The 26,893-nt window shown below is 55.0% G+C and overlaps 2 protein-coding genes across 3 annotated transcripts; one reads left to right on the top strand and one right to left on the bottom strand.

Annotated features, from left to right (window-relative positions):
• Positions 1–2,599: 2,599 nt before the first annotated feature.
• Positions 2,600–5,211, top strand: CALY (calcyon neuron specific vesicular protein). The gene is made up of 4 exons (XM_064269127.1): positions 2,600–2,813; positions 3,152–3,265; positions 4,315–4,428; positions 4,888–5,211. Exons 1-4 carry the CDS (start codon positions 2,679–2,681, stop codon positions 5,173–5,175), a joined length of 651 nt encoding a protein of 216 aa, XP_064125197.1. The 5' UTR covers positions 2,600–2,678; the 3' UTR covers positions 5,176–5,211.
• A 4,000-nt stretch (positions 5,212–9,211) lies between these two features.
• Positions 9,212–17,118, bottom strand: LOC135227881 (uncharacterized). 2 transcript variants are annotated; one of them, XM_064269126.1, is made up of 2 exons: positions 16,922–17,118; positions 9,212–12,748 (listed from the first exon to the last, which is right to left on the bottom strand). In XM_064269126.1, the coding sequence occupies exon 2, from the start codon at positions 12,684–12,686 to the stop codon at positions 11,394–11,396; it is 1,293 nt and encodes a 430-aa protein (XP_064125196.1). In that variant the 5' UTR covers positions 12,687–12,748; positions 16,922–17,118; the 3' UTR covers positions 9,212–11,393. The 2 variants fall into 2 exon arrangements, with proteins under 2 accessions (XP_064125196.1, XP_064125195.1); XM_064269125.1 differs by having other exon boundaries at positions 9,212–13,104.
• Between the last annotated feature and the right edge of the window lie 9,775 nt (positions 17,119–26,893).

The raw sequence follows: 26,893 nt of genomic DNA on the forward strand, positions 1-26,893 counted from the left end.
CGCCCCGCGTTCTGCAGGCCTGACTGCATTTGTGCCATGGCGGCACGGGTCCAGGGTGAAGCCCCGAACAGCTTCGCTTCCCCCCCCCCATTCCCCTCCCCCCACCCCGGCGCACCAAGCTCCAGCCTGGAGCCCTTAGCCTTTGCGGTCCGCCCCCCACGTCCCTCCCCTTGCATTTGACTCGGTACGGTCGCCACCTCACCCTCTTCCTATTTCTGTTCTGTTCTCTTACTAGCACTTGGTCACCTGAGGTCCTCTGTATTTATTCTGTGATTCTTACCGTCTGTATCTCCCCCCACGGGAGGGGGGCGCGGGCAGGCGGTGGCCGTGTCTGCGTCCTTCGTGCTAGGCCAGCCCGGTGCCTGCGGCTGGGCCAGAGTCCCCGATGGCTGAATGAATGAATGCGTGGCCTGGGGCAGGTGCGCTGTGCCAGCGTCTCCTCCAGGCAGCGTCCTGGCCAGGCTCGGGCCCCCATCTCGGGAAGAGTGATTGGCTAGGTCTCTTCTGAGCTCCCCGGCCAGGCCCAGGAGCACACATCCAGGGATGGAGGGCTCTAGACCTGGCCCTGAGACTGACCCTCAGAGCCCCAGTGCAGCCCGTGGTGGGAGATGGGGGGTCGGGTGCCCTTTTCTTGTTGGTTTTTATTTGTTTTCAACCTTTTTGCTGTGAAAAGTAAGGAACATGCAAAAAAGCACATAAAATAAGTGTGCACCTAACAAGTTGCTGTGAAGTGGCTCCAAGCACCCACTCCGGCCTAGAAGCCCACCTACCGTCCACCCCTGAATGCTGTGGTTGGTTTGCCTGTCCCTGCACCGCTCCGGCCTAGAAGCCCACCTGCCATCCACCCCTGAATGCTGTGGTTGGTTTTCCTGTCCCTGCACCGCTCCGGCCTAGAAGCCCACCTGCCATCCGCCCCTGAATGCTGTGGTTGGTTTGCCTGTCCCTGCACCGCTCCGGCCTAGAAGCCCACCTGCCATCCGCCCCTGAATGCTGTGGTTGGTTTGCCTGTCCCTGCACCCGCTCCGGCCTAGAAGCCCACCTGCCGTCCACCCCTGAATGCTGTGGCTGGTTTGCCTGTCCCTGCACCGCTCCGGTCTAGAAGCCCACCTGCCATCCACCCTCTGAATGCTGTGGTTGGTTTGCCTGTCCCTGCACCCGCTCCAGCCTAGAAGCCCACCTGCCATCCACCCCTGAATGCTGGGGTTGGTTTGCCTGTCCCTGCACCGCTCCAGCCTAGAAGCCCGCCTGCCATCCGCCCCTGAATGCTGTGGTTGGTTTGCCTGTCCCTGCACCGCTCCGGCCTAGAAGCCCACCTGCCATCCACCCCTGAATGCTGTGGTTGGTTTGCCTGTCCCTGAGAATTCTTTTGGGCCTGGCTGCTTTTGCTCCCATTGCTTTGGGTAATTCAGCTCCCTCTAGCTCGTAGCTGTCATTTGTCTGCTTTTGCTGCTGTGGAGTTCTGAACTGTAGAAATATTCAGTTTCTCTGTTTTACTCTTGATGGATAGATGGGGGTTTCCAGTTCCCACTGGGATAATGCTACTGTACACATATGAACCCCCCTGAATTTCTGTTGGGTCTACACCCAGGAGTGGAATTGCTGTTTGCAGGTTCAACATTTGTGAGAAATGCCTACCAAAGTCACTTTCCAAAGTGGAGTGCGGAGCCACACACCCCTGAGTGGGGTCCCTGTTATTCCAGTGTCTCAGGTTCTTGTGGGGTTGCAGTGGTGCCTCTCATGGAGGTCCCAGTGTGCCTTCCTAGGTGACTAAGGCGTGTAAGCACCGTAGCAGTAGTCACTGGCCATTTGAGGGCCTCTTTTACCCACTTTTCTAGTGGGCATATTTTTCTTTTCCAGTTTGAGGAGTTGTTTACATATTTTGGCTACAATCCCTTTGTCAGTTGTAAGTTGCAAATATCATCTCCCAGTCTTGGTTTTCTTTTCTTTTAATGCTGTGTTTGAGCAGAAGTTCTTCATTTTAATGTGGTCATTTTATCAATGTTTTATGACTAGTGCTTATTTGTCCTGTTGATGAAATCTTCCCCTCCCTTGAGGTCAGGGAAACAGCCTCCTTTATTATCTTTGAGATGCTTTGTTTTGCTTTTCCCACTTAGGTTTACAGTCCCCCCCAGTAGCACTGTCAGATCTGACACAGCATGCCCAGCTGAGTGTGAATTTCAGATCAACAAGGCATTACATTTTAGCATAAGTATATCCCATATTGCATATTACATGGGATGTGCTTACACTAAAAAAAAAAAAAAAATTGATCTGAAATTCAAATTGAACTAGGTGTCCTGTATTTTTATTTGCTAAACCTGGCACCCCTCATTTCCAGGCTTCTATTTGAGAGGACTTTCCTTGGGAGCTGCTCTGCCAGGGAAGGTTCTCCTGGTTTTTTTTTTTTCTGGGCAGTCACTGATCAGAGGTGTCTCTCTTACTGCAGTGGGGTCCAGAGGGTGGGTGGGGTGTGGGCAGGACGGTGCCAGAAGCCTTTGGCTGGACTTGCTGGGGAGGGCAGGCAGCCTGACCACCCCAGACCCCGGCTCTGGAGGGAGGAGCATGGGACCAGCCCAGGGCACCTGTCGGTCTGAGCCAGGTGGAAAGCACAGTGCTGTCGGCCTGTGGGCAGTGGCCTTGTCTCTGTCTTTGCCCCAGGCTGAGGACTGCCGTTCACCATGGTGAAGCTAGGCTGTAGCTTCTCTGGGAAGCCGGACAAAGACCCTGGGGAACAGGATGGGGCTGCCACAGACTGTGTCCCTCTGATCAGCCCCCTGGACGTCAGCCAGCTCCAACCACCATTCCCAGACCAGGTGAGGGGCCTGAGCCAGTTGTGGGGGGGTCCCCTTGGCTCCCCTGGGAGTAGAAGGGTGTCAGTAAGGTTCATTAAATGTGCCTCCTCTGAGGTGTAGTGGGACAAGTGGGGAAGGGCCAGGGCTGGGCTGAAATCTCAGTGGGCCCATGTGGCCACAAGCGTCCTGTCTCCATATCTGTAGGTGGGAAACCGGGTGCTGGACGAGTGTGAGGGTTCCTGCAATGGCCAGCAGAGGGTGCCCAGCAGTCATGAGTCCTCTGATGGTGGGGGCAGAAAGGCAGCAGTCACACCAGGCCACCCCTAGCCCCCTCAGCCTCTGGCTCCCTCTCTCCACAGGTGGTCATCAAGACTCAGACAGAATACCAGCTGTCCTCCCCAGAGCAGTCCAAGAAGTTCTCCGACCTGGAGGCTCAGAAGCTGGCCGGCAGCCACCCAGAGGAAGGGCGCAAGGTGACCAGACACTTACCGCTGCCACTGCTGTTGGCTGTGGGAGGCAAGGAGGGGAGAAAGGATCCGGAGGCCATGAATGCACCAGGGGTGGGAGGAGGGCAGACCAGGCTGCAAAGGCGAGTCCACTGTCAGTCACCTCAGTAACAGGCCGGCAGGTGGACTTGGACAGCCCTGGTCTGCTTCCAGCCCCACATGTCGTTGCCCTTCTGCCCATGGGAAATATGTCTTTTCCTACGTGATTTGTAGGAGGTTTTCTGTACAATATGATATTAACTTTTTCTGCTGTGCTTTTGGCAAATATTTTCTCCCACCTTCTTTTTATCTCTTAGCTTTATTAACAACGGCTTTACTCATTTTCAATGGCTTTTTTCTAGGCCTTTCATTCTTAAGTAGTAAAACCTGCTCCTTTTTTCTTTTAATTGTGTCATTTCTAAGATAAGAATTCTTCCCCCATAGAGGACTAACAAGCCCAAGGTGCTGCTTTCTAGAGCTCATCTGTGGTTATGAAACAAAGAAAAAACCCAAACCCGTTGCTGTCTAGTTGATTCCAACTCATAGTGACCATATAAAAAATACCCTATAGGACAGAGTAAAACTGCCCCATAGGGTTTCCAAGGAGTGCCTGGTGGATTCAAACTGCCGACCTTTTGGTTAGCAGATATAGCACTTAACCACTATACCACTAGGGCTCCCAGTGGTTATGAAGGCACCAGCGTTATCTGGGGCTTCCTCTGGGGCTGGTTGGAGGAGTAGATGGAACCGCCAGCTCAGGGCTTGCCGGTTTGCAGTCTGAGTGCCTGACCCTAACACGTCTATTTAGCAGGTCGTCTGGGTTCCTCTGTGTGGTTGGGGTCCAGCCCTGGATGCCTAACTCTGCTGCCCAGGCCAGCACCTGGGGAGGTTGGAGATTTGTGCCAGACTGGGTGCAGTGCCCAGACCCAGCCCCTAAGGGGCTTCTCCCAGGAAGCCTGGCCCTTCATTACAGTGTTCCTCCGCCCCGCCTCCACTTCCCCCAGTGACCTGGTTCCTCCACTTTCCTGCTCCTGCAGCTGCCCACAGCACGGATGATTGCCTTTGCCATGGCGCTCATGGGCTGTGTCCTGATCATGTACAAGGCCATCTGGTATGACCAGTTCACCTGCCCAGATGGCTTCCTGCTTCGGGTAAGGCCGGTGGCTCTGGCTGTGTGGGGAGAGTGGGGGTAACAGTAGAGACCGTCCCAGCGAAGCCGCCGCCCCCCCCCGCGCCCTCCCCGTGGGACTGAGAGGGGGCCCGCACCTGGTGGCGGCAGCCTGGGCACCCCTGCCTGCCAACCCACCGCACCCCTCTAGGCTACTCAATTACTCCCCATCTGTCCCAGGGCTGGATGGTCTCCAGGCAGAGTGTGGGGAGGGGGAGGGGGAGGGGGGAATTGGAGCGGTGGGGAAGGGCGCCTCCTCTCCTCCATCTTGGGCCACCCCAGGGGACGAAGAGAATGTGGTCTTGGAAGTCCCTGGCATTCCAAGGGCCTGGCCCCCAGCCCCACCCCCCGGCCGGCCCTGGCCCACCCCAGCCCGCCCCAGGCTGCTCCAGCCATGCCCCTGGCCCTGACCCAGCCCCCACCCGGACCTCGCCACGCCCAGCACAAGATCTGCACGCCCCTCACCCTGGAGATGTACTACACCGAGATGGACCCGGACCGCCACCGCAGCATCCTGGCAGCCATCGGGGCCTACCCGCTGGGCCGCAAGTACGGCACTGAGATGCCCTCAGCATGGGGGGACAGCTACCGCACAGCTGCCAAGGACGACCCTAAAGGGCCCACCCAGGCGGCAGCTGCTACAACCGAGCCACCAGAAAAGCTACCGACCGAGGGCGAGAAAGAGGAGGCCCCCCAGGTGGCCGGGAGCTCAGCACCCCTGTCACTGTAGTGACTCACTTTTGCTGCCACAGCGGTCTGCCCTGCCCCTGGGTAGGTCAGCCTGTCCCCCTCATAGGTTTGCAGGGGTGGAGGGAGAAGTGGGTTTGCAGAGGGCCCACCTGTCCAGCCCTTCCTCAGTAGGTCTGCCCAGTTTCGTCCAGAGAGCCAGCCTTACCCCCTCGGGATATGCCTGCCCCGCTTGGGGTAGGTGTGTCCTCCAAAGCAGGGGCCCTGGCCAGTTCCTCCCAGGTTCCTGACTGGTGCCCCACCACCATTTCTGAGCCAGGGACCCTCCTCACTGCCCTCCCCTCCCCTTCTTGGCCCAAGGTGCTGTCCACCACGCCAGGCTATGGTCAGCATCTGAGCCAAGGGCTGGGGTGCTGGTTGTGTGACAGGGGACTTGAGGAGGGTCTGAGGCTTCAGCCTGCTCTGCTTGCCCCCCAGGTAGGCGGTGGGACTGCAGCCAGACCTGCCCCACTCACTCTTGGCTCCAGGCCCTCCATCTTCAGAGCTGTCCTCCCTCTGCGCCTGTGACCAGTGAGGACACCTGCCCTTTTGCCCATGTGTTTGTGCTCCTGCCTCACTGCCTCGCCTGTGTGCCCCGGGGTATGTCCCCAGCCCCCTGGCCCTCGAGGCCTCTGACACCCTTGCTTTTGTGTGAGTAAACAAACATTCAAGTTCACTGAGGCTCTGCTGTTCTTCTGTGTCCTCTGCCAGCCCAGCTGGCCTTCTGCCCCCCACTGTGAGCAAGGGCCAGCATCATGCCCCCTACTGCCCAGAGGAACTCCAAGGACCCCAGAGCATCCCAGCTGTGGCTCACACAGATGGACATGGAAGGGCCTGGGCCAGAGCCCTGGGTGGACAGTGCCTTGTCAAAGTTCATTTCTCCCACCCGCACTCAATGGCACAAGCTGACACCCACACAAGGGAGCCAGGGTGCCCGGGGTTGTCCCTGACTGCCTGCAGCCCCCACTCTCAGCTGTGCCCACCCACATTCTACCTGTACCAACACACCTCCCCGACCTGCCCACGGTTCCTGCCCCCGCCCCCCAAATGCATGCAGGAATGAGCAAATGAAGAAGTGACTGAAGGAGCGAGTCTGAGGAGCAGTGTGGAGGCAAGACCCCCCGCCCAGTTCCATCCTGGGCTCCTCAGCCAGCAGGGAGGGGCGGGCGAGGTTTGCAGGCCCCTGGGAAGCATCTCCTCCCTCACCCACCTGGAGGTTCCCAGCCATACCACCTCAGTCCAGACATTCCACCAGGGCCCAGGGGCTCCACCCTGGGGGAGGTAAGCTCGGGCTGCTGCCTGAATAGGAGTCTTGGCACTAAAGGCTCAAGTGGCTTGGAGGGGGGGTGGACAGTGAAAGAGCCTGGAGGGCAAGAGGAAGGCAACTCAAGGCAGACCCAGCCCAGCTGCTTCCTTCACTGCTGGCCAGAGGATGACCGTGTGCCCACAAGCGGGGCTGGGGAGGGGGGAACAGTGGGGGCCTGAGGGGGCTCAGGGGGCATGGATTACATGTGGAGCAGGCTGTAGTAGGCCCCGCCACTGATACCAGCACAGAATACCAGTGGATGACAGCCCCATTTAGCCACTGCAGGGTCAGAGGGGCCCCCTTTGGGGAGCAGCTGGTCCAGTCCAGGCTCAGGGCAGGGAACCAGGGTTCAGGATGGGCTCAGGGCAGTGAACCAGGCTCCAGGCTGGGCACAGGGCAGTGAACCAGGGTCCAGACTGGGCACAGGGCATTGAACCCAGGACCAGGTTGGGCACAGCCAGTGAACCATGGTCCAGGCCAGGTACAGGTAGTGAATCAGAGTCCAGGCCAGGTACAGGTAGTGAACCAGAGTCCAGGCTGGGCACAGGTAGTGAACCAGAGTCCAGGCTGGGTACAGGCAGTGAACCAGGGCCCAGGCTGGGTACAGGGCAGTGAATCTAGGGCCAGGCTGGGTACAGGGCAGTGAACCAGGGTCCAGGCCAGGCAAGGCCGTGAACCTGGGCCCAGGCTGGGCACAGGCAGTGATCCCAGGTCCATGACCAGCACAGGGCAGTGGACCAGCATCCAGGCCCGGGGCAAGATGGTGAACCCGGGTCCAGGACAGTCACAGGGTGGTGACCCAGGGTCCAGGCCAGGCACAGGCAGTGAACCAGGACCAGGCTGGGCACAGGCCAGTGAGCCCAGGTCCATGCCCAGCACAAGGCAGTGAACCAATGTCCAGGCCAGATGCAAAGTGGCGAACCTGGGTCCAGGTTGGACACGGGGCTGTGTACCTGGTCTAGGCTGGGTAGTACACAGTGCTGGCTCCAAGGCCCAGGAGAGGAGTGGGCTGAGGGTTCCTGCCTCAGGTGGGGCCCGGGCCTATTTTGGAACAGTGCAGCTATGTCCTGGAAGCAGTAATGGCATGGCAGGGAGGGGGGGGCACGTGGGGGCAGGGCCAAGGAGGGGAACAAGTGCGGGAACAGATGTGTGGGAGGTGGTCAGGGAGGCTCGGCCTTGCACACTGTGCTTCACTGCTGGATTAGGTGGACAGAAGGATGCTGGGCTGGGCTGGCCTGGAGGGCAGTGGGGACACGAAGGCCGATAGGTGAAGAGGGCCAGCTGGGAGGTATACAGGAGTAGGGAGTGGTTGACTGTGGTTCACCCCTGGTTCACTGCCTGTTCGAGTTAAGAGACAGCTTTTTCTCTCTTTTTTTTATAACTTTTTATTTTGAAATAAATTCACATTTGAAAAAAATTTTTAAGAGTAGGAAGAACTTCTGTATTTCCTTCACCAATATTCCTCAGCCGTTGACTCTTCATCAGACCTCATTAATTTTTCACCACTTTCTCAATAATGTCCTTGGTAGCCCCTCCCCCAAAAAATCTGACCCAGAATCAAACATTGCATTTAATTGTCGTAACTCTTTAACCTTCTCTAGGTTGGACTTCTGTTTTTGTCCCCATGACCTAGACAGCTTTGGAGCATAAGGACATGCAGGGGCTCCTTACCCAGCAGTGCTAACTTAATCCCTATAAGCATATTTCCTTCAGTGTCTTGCCCCAGCTGACCGGCCGGCCTTCCCATCCCAGGTTCAGCCTCCCCGGTCAGGGCACCTCTAACCACCGGTCAGACAGGGTAGGCTGTGCGGGGGGCGGGGAAGGAACATTAGGTTCTGGATGCATTTCTAGGGTGGAGCTGGCAGGACTCACTGTCACCTGGACATCACCCTGGAGCAGGGTAGGTGAGGGCTGGGTGGATGGCACTGGATCATGAGGGTGAAGGTCAGGCCCCCAGACATCCTGGAAACTGTCATTGGATGCTGGAGCCTGGGCAAGGGGAGCTGCAGGCCCATGTCAGCATCCACTGGTGGGGACAGGTGGACTGGGCAGAGAAGAGAGTGTGGAGAGGAGCAGAGGAGACCAAGGGATTCCTAACCATGGCATCATCTCACCTGTCTGCTGTGTGCCCTGCTGGCCTAGACCTCCTCTGCCCTGTGGACTCAGACACACCTCAGTTGGGCCCTTGGATCTGGGGTTTTGCTGGGTCAAGGCACCGGAATTGCTTTAGGAGCTGCATGAGCGTCTCAGGAATGACAGTGTAGGGTGAGGGGGAACTTGGGCAGTGTCTGCTGCAAGCATCCAGAGGGCAGAGCCCAGTCACTCTACCCGACATGTGATTCAGGCAGGCAAGGAGAGTTGGGCAGGTGAGGGACAGGTTGCCAGAGGGGCTTGGGGGCCTGGCGTTCTGTGGCCTACAGGCCTGGGTCACGGCAACCACGGGGCAGCTCCCAGGCCCTCTCTGTCCAGACCCCGCTTCTCAGCAGGCACTTTGGGGACCGTGAGGGACGGGTCAGTACTGAGGCTGCCTGGCCGACGGGAGCCCCAACTGGGGGTAGGCCTGCTGGGCAGGAAGGAAGGAGGGAGCGGCCGGATGCCACAGGGACAGAGAGGCAGAGGGGCTGAGGGATGAGGTGCTGGCAGCCCTAGATGTGGCCTCCTTAGCAGCAGTCCCCTTGGCCAGCCTGAAGGAGAGAGTGTCTCAGTGGCTTTGATTCCCGCAGCCCCCTGTAGAAGGAAGATCAAGGTCACCGTCAAATGGCTCATTTTGGACATTTTCTTTATTGTGCATACAAGTGTGTTATTTCATGATTTAGAGAGTTCTAGGCCTTTTGAAGTCACAGACCTTTGTGTGTCTCTTTGTCACCACCATGTCACTTTTCTATGTGACCCAGCGCCATGTGGGTGGAATGCCAATGTCACTGCCACTGCCACGGGTGGGGTAGAGGGGCCCAGAGCAGCACAAGTGGGCCCATGCTGCTTCATTGCACAGAAGCGGGACCAGCATGAGGACTCAGTGAGTCAAGCTGCACACTTGGAGGCAGGCAGAGGCCACCATGAACAGGAGCAGATGGGAACTCGTCCCTTCCCAGGGGCCTCTTGGTGCCATAGTCCTTTAACCTCTGAGATGGGAGTGATCTCTGCTAAGATTTCCCTGCCCAGGTCTCTGGGCGTCCATTGCTCCTTTGGGGCTCCTCCAGGGTGGCCTTTCTTCACCTCCCCCCCACTTCCCCATCGAACTGTTAGGACAGCCAGGAGAACACAGGTGGGCATGTGGCCCTGTAGCAAGAATCACCCTGAAGGGCTGCAGTCATATGCTGGGGGCCTCATGCTCAGAACCAGGAGTTAAGGGCTTGTCTGTCCACCTGTCCATCCACCGTGCCCGCTGTTCTACTACCGGCCAGTGGAGGGTGCTTGCTCTTGGCTCTGCAGGGGTCTGGGCAGCAACATCCCTACAGCATCACCTTCCCCTGCCCTTCTGTTGCCTCACACACCAGTGTGAGCACAGGGTCAGGGATCAGAAACATGCCCTTCCCCAGAGACCAGAGTATCACCCCCCACCCCCAGGCCCGTAGTCACCGTGAGAGGGCTGTGCTCCCCCTGGACCTCGGCCGGATCTGGGGCTGTGGCAGCACAGAGCAATAGTTGTGCATGCCTCTGGGGGGGCTGCTCCTGACTCCCACCCCTACAGGACCTGCAGTGCTGCAGGGCCTTAGGCCAAGGGGAGGACCCTGGAGGCCCAGAGCTCCTTGAGAGCCACCTCTGAGCTGTGTTCTGACCTGGCAACTGACCTGACCCACTAATCTATCCCTGTGAGTAGCCTCAAAGCCTTGGTCCGTAGGGATGGCCTCACAAATATCGTGGGGAGGGAGGGGCTCATGGGTGATCTGCAGCTCTCCTGCGTGGCAGGGATTTTTGCCTCCTTGGTGAAAGCCATCTAGATACAGGGCCGGCTGAAGCTGTGACACCAAAAGAAATCCTTATGTCAAGCGCACTGAGTACCCTGGAGAGGTGGGCCTGCAGGCCCAGCAGCATGACCCTTCAGGAGTGGTTTTTATGACAATGGGGACTCTGTCCCAACCTGCTCGTCCCTGGCACCAGAGCCTTGGCACCAGCTTACCCACCAGCCACGCTCACAGGGCCCCACCACGGGGACCCTCCCACAGGGCCCCGTCTTAGTTATCCAGTGCTGCTGTAACAAAAATACCACAAGTGGATGGCTTTAACAAAGAGAAACGTATTCTTTCACAGTCCAGTAAGCTAGAAGTCTGAATTCAGGGTGCTGGCTCCAGCAGAAGGCTTCATCTCACTCTGGAGGAAGGTCCTCGTCATCGATCTTCCCTTGGCCTGGAAGCATCTCAGCACAGGAACCTCAGGTCCAAAGGACACACTCTGCTCCCAGTGTCGCTTTCTTGGTGGTACGAGGTCCCCATGTCTCTCTGCTCGCTTCTCGTTTATATCTCAAAGAGGTTGGCTTAAGACACTATCTGACCTTGCAGACCTCAGCGATGCAACTGCCACCAATCCATCTTCTTACACCGTAATGATAGAATTTACGACACGTATGGAAACTTACGTCATGGGCACAAGGGACAGGAGGAGCTGCCTACAGGAAACCTGGACTCAGAGAGGAGAGTCCAGGAGTCAGGGCTCAGCCCCTGCACAGAAACCAGCCATCCAGCGAAGAGGGTGCGATGGTTTCAAGGGTCAGGCGAGCATACGTCATGGCCCACAACTTTCCCAGGATCTGGCGGTGGACACGAGCCTCTCACCCGCCTGGCCTGCTTCCTCCCATGAGCATTGCCACGTGCCCTGGGCAGGACCGGCGAGGGGAAACCTGGACACCCAACAGAAGGCCAGGCCAGAGCATGTCACCACCACGCCCAGTGCAGGGGCCATCTCCCCAGCGAGTGGCTCTAAGCTGCACCTTCATCATATGGGGCTGGCCCAAGCCACCTGTGTCTCCTCAGCTGCAGGGAGACATACTGGCAGAAGCACAGGCCGTGGTCCAGGTGGCCCCTTGAGCCCACATCCTCCCAGGGTGGGAAGTGCGCATTGGCAAGGCAGCAGGCATAGTCGGAGGAGAATTGCCTTAGGGCCTCATAGAACACGGCCTCAGCCCGAGGGCTGGAGCCAGTGGAGGCCTCCAGGAAGGCCTGCCTGCAGTCCTCCAGAAGCACATATGTGAAGCAGAGCTTGTTGAGGGTCTCGCAACCCATAAGCACCGAGTGGCTTGCCAGGAGAGTGTTGGCCTCCCCTACACACAGCGACAGCTCCCGCATTTTCCGCCTGAAAAACCTCCTGAACCAGCACAGAACACCAACCCCTGACACCAGGAACAGTGGGCAGAAGAACACGTTGGCGGCCACTAGGAGGAACCGGTAGCCCCTTGGGTTTGAATTTTCTTCAAGCCCAAATATGAAGGGAAGGAAAAGGGACGCGATGGAGAGCAGAATCAGGAAGGTGCCCAGCATCACACGGCAGCCCAGGTACCGGAGGCAGGACCTGGGGGACAGGACCCTGTTCACCATTCCTATGGCCTTCCTATATACCTCAGGGTCATCCAAGACCACCCGCAGTGGGTCAGGGACACTCAGGGTGCTGAAGGTCCCCACCCTCCATGAGGGCAAGCTGTCCTTGTTGACACAGCTGAGGGTCATCAGCATCTTCCCACTGTAGAGGGAGGGGAGCTGGACCGGGGCCAGGGTAGAGTGCTGCAGCAGGTGATTGGGCATGCAGAGGGCCCGTACCACCTTGGTGTAGAAGCAGCTGTCATCTGCCTCCAGGTAGGTCAGGTGGTTGAGGTGCAGTGGGATGCGGCAGGGCCGCAGCAGGACAGGGATGACTGGCTTTCTCTCCATGCAGTGGCGGAAGAGAGAGAGGTTGGCCTCCAGGAGGCACCAACGGCTCTGCACAAAGTCCTGGCTGAGCACCAGCAGCATCTTCTGGCTCTGCTGGATGCATTCCACCATGTTCTCAATGATGTTCCTCCCCGGCAGGAAGTCCCGCTCATGGAAGCAGACACGCAGGCCGGTTTGCTCGGCCTCCAGCCGGTGGATGAGCTCATGCGTCCAGGCGGCATCCAGGCTGCTGTAGCTCACAAAAAGGTGAAACTTCTCACTGGCCCTCAGTGGGGGGATGGCCAGGACGGCACCCTCCTTCAGGGTTCTATTCTCTTCCTCCTCCTCTACAACTTCGTGGGAATCCATGCCAGGGACGTCTTGCTTCTAGCAGCTAGGACACTGCGCTCCGAGTCTGCCTCCCTCTGACTCTGCAAAATAGCCAGACATTCGTCTTTGAGAGGGTGGAACACAGCTGTGGCAGGTCCTCTTCAGACATGGCTCGTATGGTCATAGTCACTTATGTCATGATGAAGATATGTCCAAGCCCTGGCTCTGGTTCCTATGAAAGACCTTGTTTGGAAATAGGTCTTTCTTTGGAGATGTGATCAGTTAGGTTAATGAGCTCACAGTGGAGTAGGGTGAGTCCTAGTCCCTTCTGAGTGGCATCTTATAAAATGGGGAGACAGAGTCACACAGGGGGAAGACACCATGTAGGGATGCATCCACAAAACAAGGAACAGCAAGGGGCCACCAGGAGTTGGAATAGACAAGGAAGGATCTTCTCCTGCAACGGACAAAGAGGGCATAGCCCTGTGACACCATGAATTCAGACTTCTAGCCTTAAATTTCTGTTCTCATAAGCCACCTATTTGTGGTATATAGTGGTGATAGCCACAGGGAATGAAGGCAGTCATGGGGAGAGGGGTGCATCCCTCTGCACCCAAACACAAGGAAGTCTGGAGCCAACACTTTCTAGAGACATCTTGGCTAGAATTAGCAATGGGTGACGAAATGGAAGGAGAAAGAAAGAGGAAGAAGATTGAGGAAGGCGTGCAGAGTGAAAAAGGGGAAGAGGTTTTAGGAGGGGAAGTAACAGCTGTTATCTTGGCAGAGAAAGGGGCTGCTTTGACCCAGAAAATTCTGGAAATCAAGATGGCAAGAGAGCTTTTGAAAATAAGTTTGATGATAGCACTGGGGTGCTTACAGAGGGCACCTTCACTGGTGTCACCACTGGCTCCTGGCTGGAGAGCACTGCGTTCCTGGGCAGCTTTCCAAGGGTGCACCGCAGTCGACAAGGGCAGCCTAGTGCTCTCTTCCCTTCCAGCTCTGGTTGGGTTCAGGAAGGGGAGGCCTGGCCAGGGTCAAGGGTGGGATGCACCCTCGGCGTCCAACAGAAGATCCCAGCGCCTGGCAGGTGACCCACTCCAAACTTCCAGCCTCCCAGGATCCAGTCACTCTCAGCCTTCTTGTCCTCTCAGGCTAAGCAGTGTTGCACCCCTCCTGTGGTTTCCTGAAACCCACCCACACTACAGTAAGTTGCCCCTTTATTAAACTTCCTCAAGTGACCCAAGGGGCGACCATCTGCGTCCACACAGTGGGGGACAGCCAGCATCCCCCCACTACCTCCCCCCCACATGAGCCAACACCATCTTCCTAAAGGTAGCTCTCTCTGACTAAATTATCCCAGGACACTTAATCCCAATTAAAAAAGAAAAAAAAAAAAAAAGTATTCAATGTCATAACGAATGAAGAAACATAACTAAGTCAGTGATATTCTATTTTATTCCTTTAAAATCAACCAAAGATAAAACTGGTGAGGCCACTCAAGGCTGGCAAGGATGTGATCGAGCCAGTGCACTGAGTTACTGCAGCGTGAACCAGACATCGTACCAGAAAGCAACCCTGTCACCTGCCTCATACCCTCTGGTCTAGGAAGCCAGAGAGTAATCTGGTGTCACTCCACAGGCGACAAGCACCTGATGGCAATGTACCCACAGTTGAGACCGTGGAGGTATGAACCCCCAAACACTTCACCATAACTAGGGGCAGAGTCTGGCTTTCTTTTTTTCAGTGTGGGGCCCACCCGTTTCTACAGGTCCTGCCCTACCACCCACCCCTTGGCAGATTTACAGACATAGACAAAAATTCACTCAGGCTGCCTGAAGCACCTGTCACTTGAGCCCAGGGATCAGAAGGGGTAGGAAAACCCTGGCCTACCTGCCTCAGTTTCCTCACCTATTCCAGAGGGGATTCCTGTGAGCGAGCACTGCTATGGCAGTGTCCAGGTCAGGAGGCCCAGAAGCAGCCAACAGACTGGGGTGAGGCTTACTGAGGAGTGTTTGCAGGGCAGGCACCCAGAAAGGAAGGGAAGAAAGGTGCCTTCAGGGAAGGTTGTACCAGCATCAGCGTGGGAGTGGGGGGATCCCCAGGGTGCACTACCACACTGCCCTGATTTACTTCCCCACTTGGCCTCTGAGTCCTGCCCTCCATCCTGCCGGTCACACTCACCCAGGCCACCTAGGACAGGCATCTGGAGCCAGTGGGAGGGTGAAAGGGACCTGGCAGAGGACTTGGCACCCCCCCAGCCCCCCACCCCCTCCTTGACACCTGCCTCCAGACCCACCAGGAAGGCTGAAACCACAGGGAGTGGGGAAAGCGCTTCAATGGGTTTTCTGAAGAACATCCACTGCCTCCCTCTCCGGCCTTGGCGGTAGGGGTTGGGGGGCAGGAAGAGGGTACACTGTTGGGCAGAACAGGACCGGACCCTGACCCTCTTCACCCCCACCAGTCCCCTGCCCTACCCTGTTAGCTCTGCCTCCCATGATCGAATTTTATCCCTTTTGCTCTTCTGTGGAAACGCTGGTGGCGTAGTGATTAAGAGCTACGGCTGCTAACCCAAAGGTCGGCAGTTGGAATTTACCAGCTGCTCCTTGGAAACTCTATGAGGGCCGTTCTAATCTGTCCTATAGGGTCACTATTAGTCAGAATCGACTTGGTGGCAAAAGGTTTGGCTTGGTTTTTGGTTTGCTCTTCTATCAGAGCCCTAGCGGTGCAGTGGTTAAGAGATAGCCTGTCAACCAAAAGGTCGGCAATTCGAACCCAACAGCTGCTACCTGTGAGAAAGATGTGGCAGTCTGCTTCTGCAAAGATTAAAAAAAAAAAAAAAAAAAAAATCAAGTCGATTCTGACTTATAGTGACCCTATAGTACAAAGTAGAACTGCCCCATAGGGTTTCCAAAGAGCAGCTGGTGGATTCAAACTGCTGACCTTTTGGTTAGCACCCAAGCTGTTAACCACTGCACCACCAAGGCAGTTCAAATCTGTCCTATTTTGGCTCTTCTATCAAAGCGTGTCAGTCCTTCATCTGTTATGCCACCGGCATTAGGGATGTCCCTACCCTCCTCCCTGCCCTGTCTGGCCAGATTCCGCTGTGGGGTGGACAGGGGTTGAGGCCACAACTGGGGGTGTGGGAAGTGGGGAAGAGACAGCGCCACGGCCTACCCCCTCACCGCATTCTCCCCTGTCGTTGTCCTCCCCTCCCCACCTGCATCTTCCCACCCCCCAGGCCTCTCCAGAGTCCCTGCCCCCTCCCAGCCCATCCATTTCAGACAGCTGCCCTTCTCCACAGCCTCCCCGGGCCAATTGCCTACCCCCTCCACTGTGTTTGCAGCAGCTGTGGAAAGACAGGGCCCCCTCGGTGGACAACACCCCCTCCCATGCAGGTGATGAGGTGCCCAGCCCCAAGATGCAAAATGGAGAGATGTGGAAGGGGCGGGGGGGGTGGTGCGAAGAGAGGCCCGCGTGGGTGCCAGGTCCCGCGTGCTCACCCCCCCCCCACATCCCCCAGCCCCAGCAGCTGAGAGGATGAAACAAACGTTCCCACCCCACCCCCGACCCAGACCTCCTCTCCTACACATCCCGTCCAGGGTTACAGGTGCTTCCGCCACCCGGATATGGCGCTGTTCGGGACCTGCCTCAGCGCACACCTCTCTGGGCATTTGGCCCTTTGAGCTCTGCAGGGAGAGGGGACTCTGCTATGGCTCCACTCAGCAATGGGGGACCTTGACTCAGGCTACTGCAGTGGCACCCGGGCTGGGCAATACCGACTCTCAGGCAAGGTTCCTCCTTCCTCCAATGCTCCCCAGCACCGTCCCCACTGGACCTCAGGGACTTCACTGAGAGCAAAGCTTTCCTGCCTTTCAACCCCCTTTTGCCCCCTTGCAAGCCCCCTTGGATCTCTCCAGGCCTGACCTTCCAGCTCCCGACTCTGACCCCCAGGCTGGGGGCAGAGTTGGGCTGGAGGTTAGGAACAGCAGCAGTTGGGGCAAAGAAGGAATATCCGGCATCACCTCCAGCACCCCCACTCAGAGTGGACTCTCTCCCTTCTTGTGGTCACTTCATCCTGTTCTGGGCTTCCTGCCATTTAACAACTTATCATTCATCCAAGCTCTGCTCAGAGGAGACAGACCCTGTGCAGAGGGTGGAGACAGAGGTGAGATAAGGAGCCAGCAAAGCCAGAGCCCCTCTAAGCATCACCTTCATCCCCTAGGACCCACCGTTCTGGGGAGTTTCGCACGAGGATGCCCCAGCTCCCCCAGTACCTGCTTTGGCCTCCGGCCTTCCGTGGGTTCCCTCAGGGAACAAGGAGGGGGCCCGTCACAGCTGCAGATGGCGAGAGACAGTGAATCCCCACAGAAAGCCTGAAGAGGAAGTCTCCATCCCATGACATGGCCGGCGTTGGGGACGCTGCCAGCTGTGGCACCAGCCCCTCAACCAAAGGCCAGCCCATTGCCTGGGGCCCTCCCTGCCCCCAATACCTGGGACCCCCCCCAGGTTCTCCCATCCCCTGACACCAGGGACCCTGCAGGCTCCCCCCACACACCAAAGGCCTAATCCATGATCTCTGGTCAAGGTGTGATTGTAGCTACAGCCCATCGGGCTCATCTCTTGCAGTTTGATTGGACCGGATAGTAACGGTTTCAGTGAGGTAAATAAAACATTTGTTTTCTCTTCAAAAACAGCTGAATGTGAGTCTCAGGGGTACGTCCCTCCTGGGAATCTCCATGTCCAACACTTCTACAAAGTGCACAGTGGCCGAGGTGAGTCTGTGGTGTCCTGACCACTGGACCTCTGCTGTAGCAGGTACAGAGTGGGCTGCACAGGTCCAGGGCTGCCCAGGAGCCTGGGTGAGGGAGAAATGACAGAGAGATGAAGGGAGAGAGGGAGGAGAATCAACTGGCTGGAGGCTGGGAAATCAGTCCTGTGCCTCCTAAGATCACAGGACGAGGAGCCCCCCGGCCTGGGAACACTCACAACGCAGTAGGTGCTGCTATGGTCACTCTGCACTGGTTCTGCCCCACAGAGGACCAGAGGAGCTGGTGGAGCAGGAGGAAAACCCCATGTGCCAAGCCTGGGCAAGAGGCAGCTCCCAGGGTAGCTCCCAGCCTGGCAACAGACCTGGCCCTGGAACTGCGGGTACACTGCCGTATACTTGGCCTGTGCCAGGCCAAGGTGCTGACAAGGAGCCATTTTATTGTCTTTGCAGCTTTGAGAGGTCGCTATGTTCCTTGCTTCATGCCCTCTCCTCCATTTTCAAGGCCACCAGCATGGGGTTGAGTCCTTGACACATGTGTGCACACACTCACGCACATCCCACAGAAGCATGCACACACACATGTGTGCACACACATATACACACAGTGAGTGAAGCCTCTGGAGTTAGCCTGGGCAGCCCTACAGACTGCTCAGCTTGCAGCAGCTGCCTCAGAGAACATTCTGTTGTTGTTGTTGTTGTTGTTGTTGCTGTTGTTGTTAGGTGCTGTCAATTTGCTTCCAACCCATAGTGACCCTGTGTACAACAGAACAAAACACTGCCTGGTTCTGCACCATCCTCACAATCATTGGTGTACTTGAGCTCATTGTTGCAGCCACTGTCTCAATTTATCTTCTTCAGAGTCTTCTTCTTTTTCACTGATCCTCTACTTTACCAAGCATGATGTCCTTCTCCAGGTACTGATCCCTCCTGATGACATGTCCAAAGTATGTGAGGCGTAGTCTCACCATCCTTACTTCCAAGGAGCATTCCGGCTGAACTTCTTCCAAGACAGATTTGTTCCTTCTTTTGGCAGTCCATGGTATAGTCAATATTCTTTGCCACCTCCGTAATTCAAAGGCTTCAATTCTCCTTCAGTCTTCCTACTCTGTCCAGCTTTTGCATGCATATGAGGTGACTGAAAACACCATGGCTTAGGTCAGGCACACTTTAGTCTTCAAGATGAAATCTTTGCTTTTCAATACATTAAAGAGGTCTTTTGCAGCCGATTTGCCCAACACAACACGTGTTTTGATTTCTTGGCTGCTGCTTCCATGGCTGTTGATTGTGGATCCAAGTAAAATGAAATCCTTGACAACTTCCATCTTTTCTCCATTTATCATGATGTTGCTTACTGGTCCATTTGTGAGGATTTTTGTTTCTTTATGTTGAGGTGTAATCCATGCTGAAGGATCAAAGTCTTCGATCTTTATTAGTAACTGATCTTTATTAGTAATTGATTCAAGTCCTCTTTGCTTTCAGCAAGAAAGATGGTGTCATCTGCATAATGCAGGTTGTTAATGAGTCTTCTTCCTCCAATTCCATTGCTCTGTTCTTCATATAGTCCAGCTTCTCAGATTATTTGCTCAGCATACAGATCAAACAGGTATGGTGAAAGGATACAACCCTGACGTATGCCTTTCCTGACTTTAAGCCCCCATAGTAGAGCAAACTGACAGACGTGTGGGAGAGAGAATATTCTAGTAGGCTGGAAATGCTGATGGTGCAAATAGAAGTGGGGCTTGGAGCCAGGGACCAGACAGAGGGAAGGAAGTGGACCATGCAAGAGCCAGGCAGCTGAGGTGCCCTAGGGGCTTTTCAAATTTACTTAGCATTAAGCTGAGGAGCCCCCAAGCATCTGTCAGTTTGTCCTACTGTGGGGGCTTGTGTATTGCTGGGATGCTGGAAGCTATGCCACCTGTATTCAAATACCAGCAGGGTCACCCATGGCAGGCGGGTTTCAGCTGAGCTTCCAGACTAAGACAGACTAGGAAGAAGGACCTGGCAGTCTACTTCTGAAAAGAATTAGCCAGTGAAAACCTTAAGAATAGCAGCAGAGCATTGTCTAATATAGCACTGGTGGATGAGCCCCTCAGGTTGGAAGGCACATAAAAGATGACTGGGGAACAGCTGCCTCCTCAAAGTAGAGTTGACCTTAATGACGTGGATGGAGTCAAGCTCTCAGGACCTTCATTTGCTGATGTGGCACAACTCAAAATGAGAAGAAACAGCTGCAAACATCCATTAATAATTGGAACTTGGAGTGTACAAAGTGTGAATCTAGGAAAATTGGAAATCATCAAAAATGAAATGGAATGCATAAAGATCAATATCCTAGGCATTAGTGAGCTGAAATGGACTGGTATTGGTCATTTTGAATCGGAGAGGAATGGCATTGCATTCATCATTAAAAAGAATATTTCAAGATCTATCCTGAAGTACAATGACGTCAGTGATAGGATAATATCCATATGCCTACATGGAAGACCAGTTAATATGACTATTACTCAAATTTATGCACCAACCACTAAGGCCAAAGATAAAGAAATTGAAGATTTTTACCAACTTCTGCAGTCTGTAATTGATTGAATATGCAATCAGGATGCACTGATAATTACTGGTGATTGGAATGTGAAAGTTGGAGACAAAGAAGAATGATCGGTAGTTGGAAAACATGGCTTTGGTAATAGAAATGGTGCTGAAGATTGCATGATTGAATTTTGCAAGACCAAGGACTTCTTCAATGCAAATACCTTTTTCAAAAACATAAATGGCAACTACAAGTGGACCTCACCAGATAGAGTACACAAGAATCAAATTCATTACATCTGTGGAAAGAGATGATGGCAAATCTCAGTATCCTCAGTCAGAACAAGGCCAGGGCCGACTGCAGATCAGACCATTAATTAGTCATACACAAGTTAAAGTTGCCCACGAGAGCCAAAGTACGACCTTGAATATACCCCACCTGAATTTAGAGACCATCTTAAGTATAGGTTTGACCAAAGACTAGATGAGTTGTGGAATGACATCAAGGACATCATACACAAAGAAAGAAAGGGGTCATTAAAAAGACAGGAGAGAAAGAAAAGACCTAAATGGATGTCAGAAGAGACTCTGAAACTTGCCCTTGAATGTTGAGTAGCTAAAGCAAAAGGAAGAAATGATAAAGTAAAAGAGCTGAACAGGAGATTTCAAAGGGCAACTCGAGAAGACAAAGTAAAGTGTTATAATGACATGTGCAAAGAACTGGAGATTAAAAAACCAAAAGATAAGAACATGCTCCACATTTCTCAAGCTGAAAGAACTGATGAAAAAACTCAAGCTTCGAGTTGCAATACTGAAGGATTCTAAAGGGAAAATATTAAACGATGCAGGAAACATCAAAAGAAGGTGGAAAAAATACACAGAGTCATTATACCAAAAACAATTGGCTGACAATTAACTATTTCAGGAGGGAACATGTGATCAGGAACCAATGGTGCGAAGGAAGAAGTCCAAGCTGCGCTAAAAGCACTGGTGAAAAACAAGGCTCCGGGAACTGACAGAACACCAATTGAGATGTTTCAACAAACGGATGCAGCACTGGAAGTGTTCAGTCGTCTACGCCAAGAAATTTGGAAGACAGCTACCTGGCCAATTGACAGGAAGAGATTCGTATTTTTGCCTATTCTCAAGAAAGGTGATCCAACCGAATGCAGATTATCAAACAGTATCATTAATATCACATGCAAGCAAAATTTTGCCAAAGATCATTCAAAAGTGGCTGCAGCAGTGTATCGACAGGGAACCGGCAGAAATTCAGGCCGGATTCAGAAGAGGACATGGAACCAGGGATATCACTGCCCGTGTCAGATGGATTCTGGCCAAAAGCAGAAAATACCAGAAGGATGTGTACCTGTGTTTTATTGGATATGCTAAGGCATTCAACTGTGTGGATCATAAAAAATTGTGGATAACATTGCAAAGAATGGGAATTCTGAAACACTTAATTGCGCTCATGAGGAATTTGTACATGGATCAAGAGGCAATCATTCGAATAGAACAAGGGGATACTGCATGGTTTAAAGTCAGGGAAGGTGTGCATCAGGGTTGTACCTTTTCACCATACCTATTCAATCTGTATGCTGAGCAAATAACCCGAGAAGCCGGACTATATGAAGCAGAACAGGGCATCAGGATTGGGGGAAGATCATTAACAACCTGGGTTATGCAGATGACACAACCTTGCTTGCTGAAAGTGAAGAGGACTTGAAGCATTTACTGATGAAGATCAAAGACCACAGCCTTCAGTATGGATTACACCTCAGCATAAAGAAAATAAAAATCATCACAACTAGACCAATAAGCAACATCATGATAAATGAAGAAAGGATTGAGGTTGTCAAGGATTTCATTTTACTTGGATCCACAATCAACATCCACGGAAGCAGTAGTCAAGACATCAAAAAGATGTGTTGTATTGGGCAAATTGGCTGCAAAAGACCTCTTTAAATTGTTGAAAAGGAAAAATGTCACCTTGAGGACTAAGGTGAGCCTGACTGAAGCCATGGTGTTTTCAATCGCCTCACATGCATGTGAAAGCTGGACAAGGAATAAGGAAGACCAAAGAAGAATTGATGCCTTTGAATTGTGGTCCTGGAGGTGAATATTGACTATACCACGGACTGTCAAAAGAACGAATAAATCTGTCCTGGAAGAAGTACAACCAGAATGCTACTTAGAAGCAAGGATGGTGAGACTATGTCTCACATACTTTGGACATGTTATCAGGAGGGATCAGTCCCTGGACAAGGCCATCATGCTTGGTAAAGTAGAGGGTCCATGAAAAAGAGAAAGTCCCTCAGCAAGATGGATTGACACAGTGGGTGTGACAATGGGCTCTAGCATGGCAACAATTGTGAGGATGGCGCAGGACCAGGCAGTGTTTCATTCTGTTGTGCACAGAGTCGCTACAAGTTGGAACCAACTCTACGGCACCTAACAACAACGATAAATCTGGGGAGGGCCTCCCTACTCCTCTGAAGGCCAACATCCTCTCCCCTCTTTCAGCCCCTCTGGACTGGCCTTGTCCACCTCCCAGTTCCCTCCCTTAGCTCCTGATCGCCGTGGAAGGATGGCATCTCCCTGCCCAGGCCAACAGTGCATTCTGGAGATCTCTCCACCTTCCCACTCTGGGGTCTCTCACCCAGCACCTGCTTCATGTTCATTGGCGAGGATCACTTCTGTCCCTCCCTGGACACACAGCACCCCTCTGTGCCTTTCCGGGTTGCCTGGATGAAACTTGCACCCCCTCTGCCTGAGTGTCCTGGAGGATGGATGAACACAGCCTCAGGCACCACCTGGTGGCAGCAGGATCCAGGACACCCGGACAGGCACAGGTGTCCACCGTCCCCAGACCAGGCAGGCAGCCAGGGGGCCAGGTCACATGGCTGGCCTGCTCCTTGTGGGGCCCCTGAGGCCCTTCCTTGTTTCTTCCCCATTCACTCCAAGCTCTGGACATGCCAACACCCACCAGGCGCCCCTTTGCCCACTGGCCTCATGGCCTGGACTCATCAGGAAGACCTCCTACCCCATGTCTGTGTCCCCAGCACAGCCCAGGGCCAGCAAGTAGTCACCGTGTTTGTGGAGCAAGGACTAAGCTCAGGTCAGCTTCTGCAGGTGACAGGCTGGCCTCTGCTCTGTCCCCCCACCTCTGTCTGCCCATCCCTCCTGGCGGAACTCCAGGCCCCCAGACAGACCTCAGGTGGCCTCACCCACCCTAGCTCCTGCAGCTGCCCCCACCCCCACCCCAGAAAGGCTCCTCCTCTTCAAAAAACCCAAGAAAGCCGATGCCCAGGGGTGGCCAAGGGACAGGTGTTTCGGCTGCGTGCTCCAGCTGGATCTGGGGACCTTCCCAGGGACCAGGGTCAGAAGTTGAGCTGTGTGCCTGCTCTGCCTGAGCAGAGCCTGTGACAGAGCCCCTCCGTGAGACTGTGGGGAGCAGTGCCACTTTTACTTGTCCCTCTGAGCACCCCGCAGCCCTCACCATCCTCACTGCAGGGCTCTCTAGAACTCAATGCCTGCTTAGCCACAGCCTCTGGCCTTCATCTCCGGGGGAGCTCCCATCATGGGCAGTGGACACTCACTTCTTATTTTTCCAGCTTCATCAGGACACTGCCCCCCCTCCTGCCTGGCATTTCCTGCCTGGCAGATTCCATGAGGGGGCACTAGGCTCTGGCTCTCCCCTCGCAGTGTGGCCACCATGGTCATTAATCTGCTCCACCAGCTGGGAACTGGGGGCACAGGGGGTGGGGGTGTATTGAGAGCCTGGCCTGGCTAAGAGGCCAAAGTCTGCAGCTTGGCCTGGACTTCAGTTCAGGAGCCTTCTCTGTGCAGCACTTGGCATCCTTGTGGCAAATCCTCAATCAAGGAAAGCTCATACCCTGAGAGGCCTCGAGATAGATGTCCCTGGCTCCATTGGAGGGTGAGGCTGGGAGGGGGCACGACACCACTGACAGAAGTTTCTCTCCACAGCCTGCGTCAGGCCTGTCTTCCTCCCGATGCACTGCCCGGGGGGGTCAAAGGCTGGGAGTCTCCACCTGGCCCTTTGGCCTGGGGTCAGTGGTGCCACTGGTGCTGCCCAGGGATGTGAGGCCCCACTGTGGATGGCAGCGTGCACCACATGAGGACTTGGATGGAACTGCCCTGGGGACAGGTTGGCCTTGGGGACTGAGCCCTACAGCAGCAGGAAGGTCTCCACAGGCCCTGCAATGCTGGCTGCATCCACAAGCTCTGACCTGCCAAGAGGAAAACTTGCATCTGTTCAGACTGAAAACAACAGCTCACACAGAGCAGAGACCCTGACATGGAGCTCGTACACGTACCTGCAGGTGGGCAAGGGGATGCTCGCTTTGGGCACTGTGACCCGGCCCACTTGGGTAGCATCGCAGTACAACAAACTTACTGTCACAGAGAGTTTAGTAGATGGGCAGCAAGATTTGGTCACACTTGGAATAATGGTGTGGGAGCCATAGGGCTGTCGCCATGGGGACGTCTGACATGCCCGAAGGAAGGGCTCATCTGGGCTCTGCTGTGGCCTGGGTGAACTTGGGGTGCCAATCCCCAGCAGGGTCTGGGAGCAGGAGTGGGAAGTGGGGAAAGGGCCTTAAATCAGGGTATGAAGTGACCAGGACCCAGGATGGGCTGGGACCTCTAGGCAGGAAGGGGCTGCTTAGAGGGGACACGGCAGCCAATGGTGAGGGCACGGGAGCAGGTAGTGGGGTCCACAGAGCACTTAGCTGTTGGTAGTGCCTGTTCTCCACTCTGTGGCCTCCACCCCAACAGGTCTTGAGTCCCTGGCCCACCAGAAACTCACCACCAGCACCTGGATATCCAGGACACTGGGAATACCTGGTAGAAGCTCAGATGCCATCTCCACCTTGGACAGCCCATCTCATGGAGGAAAGAAGATGTCCTGTGGTATGTCCCAGGGGCTGGAGGAGAAGCCTAAGAGAGCACAGGGGGACAGGCAGCCAGGGAGGGACTTGCCATAAAGGTGACAGGGCAGAGGTTGCATGAGGGATGAGGGGCTGTGGGGGGCAATGGGGGCTCTGGGGGCAGGGGCTGTGGTTCTTACTGTCCTGTGGTCGGTGACAGAGTCTAATATCTGCATAGGAGGCCTGGGAGGTTCCCACAGCCAGCTCCCGCCAGAGCTGCCCAAGCTGGGGGTGCCAGGGGATGCCAGTGACCACAGTGCCAGTGAGGGACCTGGGCTCTGGGGTGAGGGTGACACTGTGACTGTCCTGCTGTTGGACTCCCTGAGCTACATGTTCCTCATCAGGTTGTGTCTTTGCACTCACAGCCCCAGATGTAGAGAAAGCACTGCGGACGAGAGGCCCCACCTGGCCTGGCACCTGGGCCCAGCGTGAAGGCCAGTGTGTGAGGGGTCACCCACCTGGGGAAGAAAACAGGCCAGGTGAGATGGCTGGTGTTAGCACAGTGGAGGCAGAAGATATGGCATCACAGGTCCTTGTGCCAGAGCCCTGGGCTCCTCACGGTTCCAGGAGCTGCAGGTGTGTGTGTTAGTGTATATGAGCGTGTGACTTTGCACATGTGTATGAATGTGTGTGAGTCTGTGTGTGTGTGTTTTCGTGCATGTGTGCATACAGCGTATGAGTGTGTGTATGTAAGTCTGTGTGTGTTTGTATGTGTTTGCAATAGTACATGAGTGTGTGTATGACTCTGTGTGTGTGTAGGAGAGACAGAAAACGGGAAGAAGTGAGCATGTGACCAGAAAGCCACAGGGACGCTGATGCTGGTGGCTGAAGGAAGAGCAGGAAGGACACCCGCCGTCTCCCGACCCAGATTCCCAGGTGCTGCCACGGATAGGATACCCAAGATCTGAGTTGTACATGAGGGGTGGGGGGGTTGCTGGGTCCCAGGGCAGAGGGGGCATCTACCTCTACCTCCCCACCCACCTGATTGCTGTCATCTGGGCCCCATCAGCGTAACAAGAGCCGTTTGTTGGCAGTGGGCCCTCAGGAAGCAGAGGCAGCATCCAGGAACCTAAGGAAAAGCAGAGGCCTTTTGAGGAGGCGGGATTTTCTAGGACTTCAGATGTGAGGGAGCAAGGCCTTCCATGAAGACCTCTAAAAGAGAAGCATGCAGAGGCTGGGCCAGGAGACACAGGTGGCTCTGTCCCCACATGCCTTCCTCAACACAGCTCCTGTAGTGGCCTGTCCGCCATGCACGGCAAATGAGAGCCAGCTGCCAGTCCAGGCAGAAGGGGCTCCTTTGGGGTGGTCTGCCAGGGAGGGGCCCATGCGTGGAGGACCTGGGGCCCAGGATCTGGAAAGAGCAATCCCAAACTCAGGACCCTGAGGACTGGCCCTGAACCAAGAAATTCCTGGGGTGGGAGCACATATCCAAAGCATCCTTCTCCTGATGGAGCCCTCTCCTGGTTCCTGAAGACCCAGGGCCAAGTGTATCCATCCCAGGGCTGCAGCCTGGGGCCTGGCCACACCTGGCAGCAGCCCCTCGGGTTTGATGAATGAATGAGTGAATTAAGTGATTTTACAAAGCACACTGAGAAACTGCAGGAAAAGCTTACTGGTTCCAGGTGAAGGGATTCCCCCAGGAACATGGCAAGGCAGGCATTGTCCCCTCCAGCCTCTCCCCACCCCCATCTCTGCTGGCCCGGCTCCTGCTGAGGGCAGGACTGGGGGAGGGGCTCAGAAGAGATGGGACCTGCCCTTCCCGAGCCCCCAAGTGCTCTCCCAGGGGCAGGCCCCATGGGGTTCTTCCCACCCACTCCCTCCCGGTGAGCCCGGTGTCCTGAGGCCTGAGGTCCCGGCCAGAGCAATGGTGGGGTGAGGGCTCAGTGGCACTCTGACCCCTAGATTTCTCCGAATTTTCTCTCTGCCTACTCTTTCCCTTCTTTCAACAAACAGTCAAAACTGGGAGGGCCACGCTAGTGCCACTGGGCAGTGAGTCCTAGGAA

This window comes from Loxodonta africana, chromosome 16, assembly GCF_030014295.1.
Source record: "Loxodonta africana isolate mLoxAfr1 chromosome 16, mLoxAfr1.hap2, whole genome shotgun sequence".
Classification (NCBI taxonomy): Eukaryota; Metazoa; Chordata; class Mammalia; order Proboscidea; family Elephantidae; genus Loxodonta; species Loxodonta africana.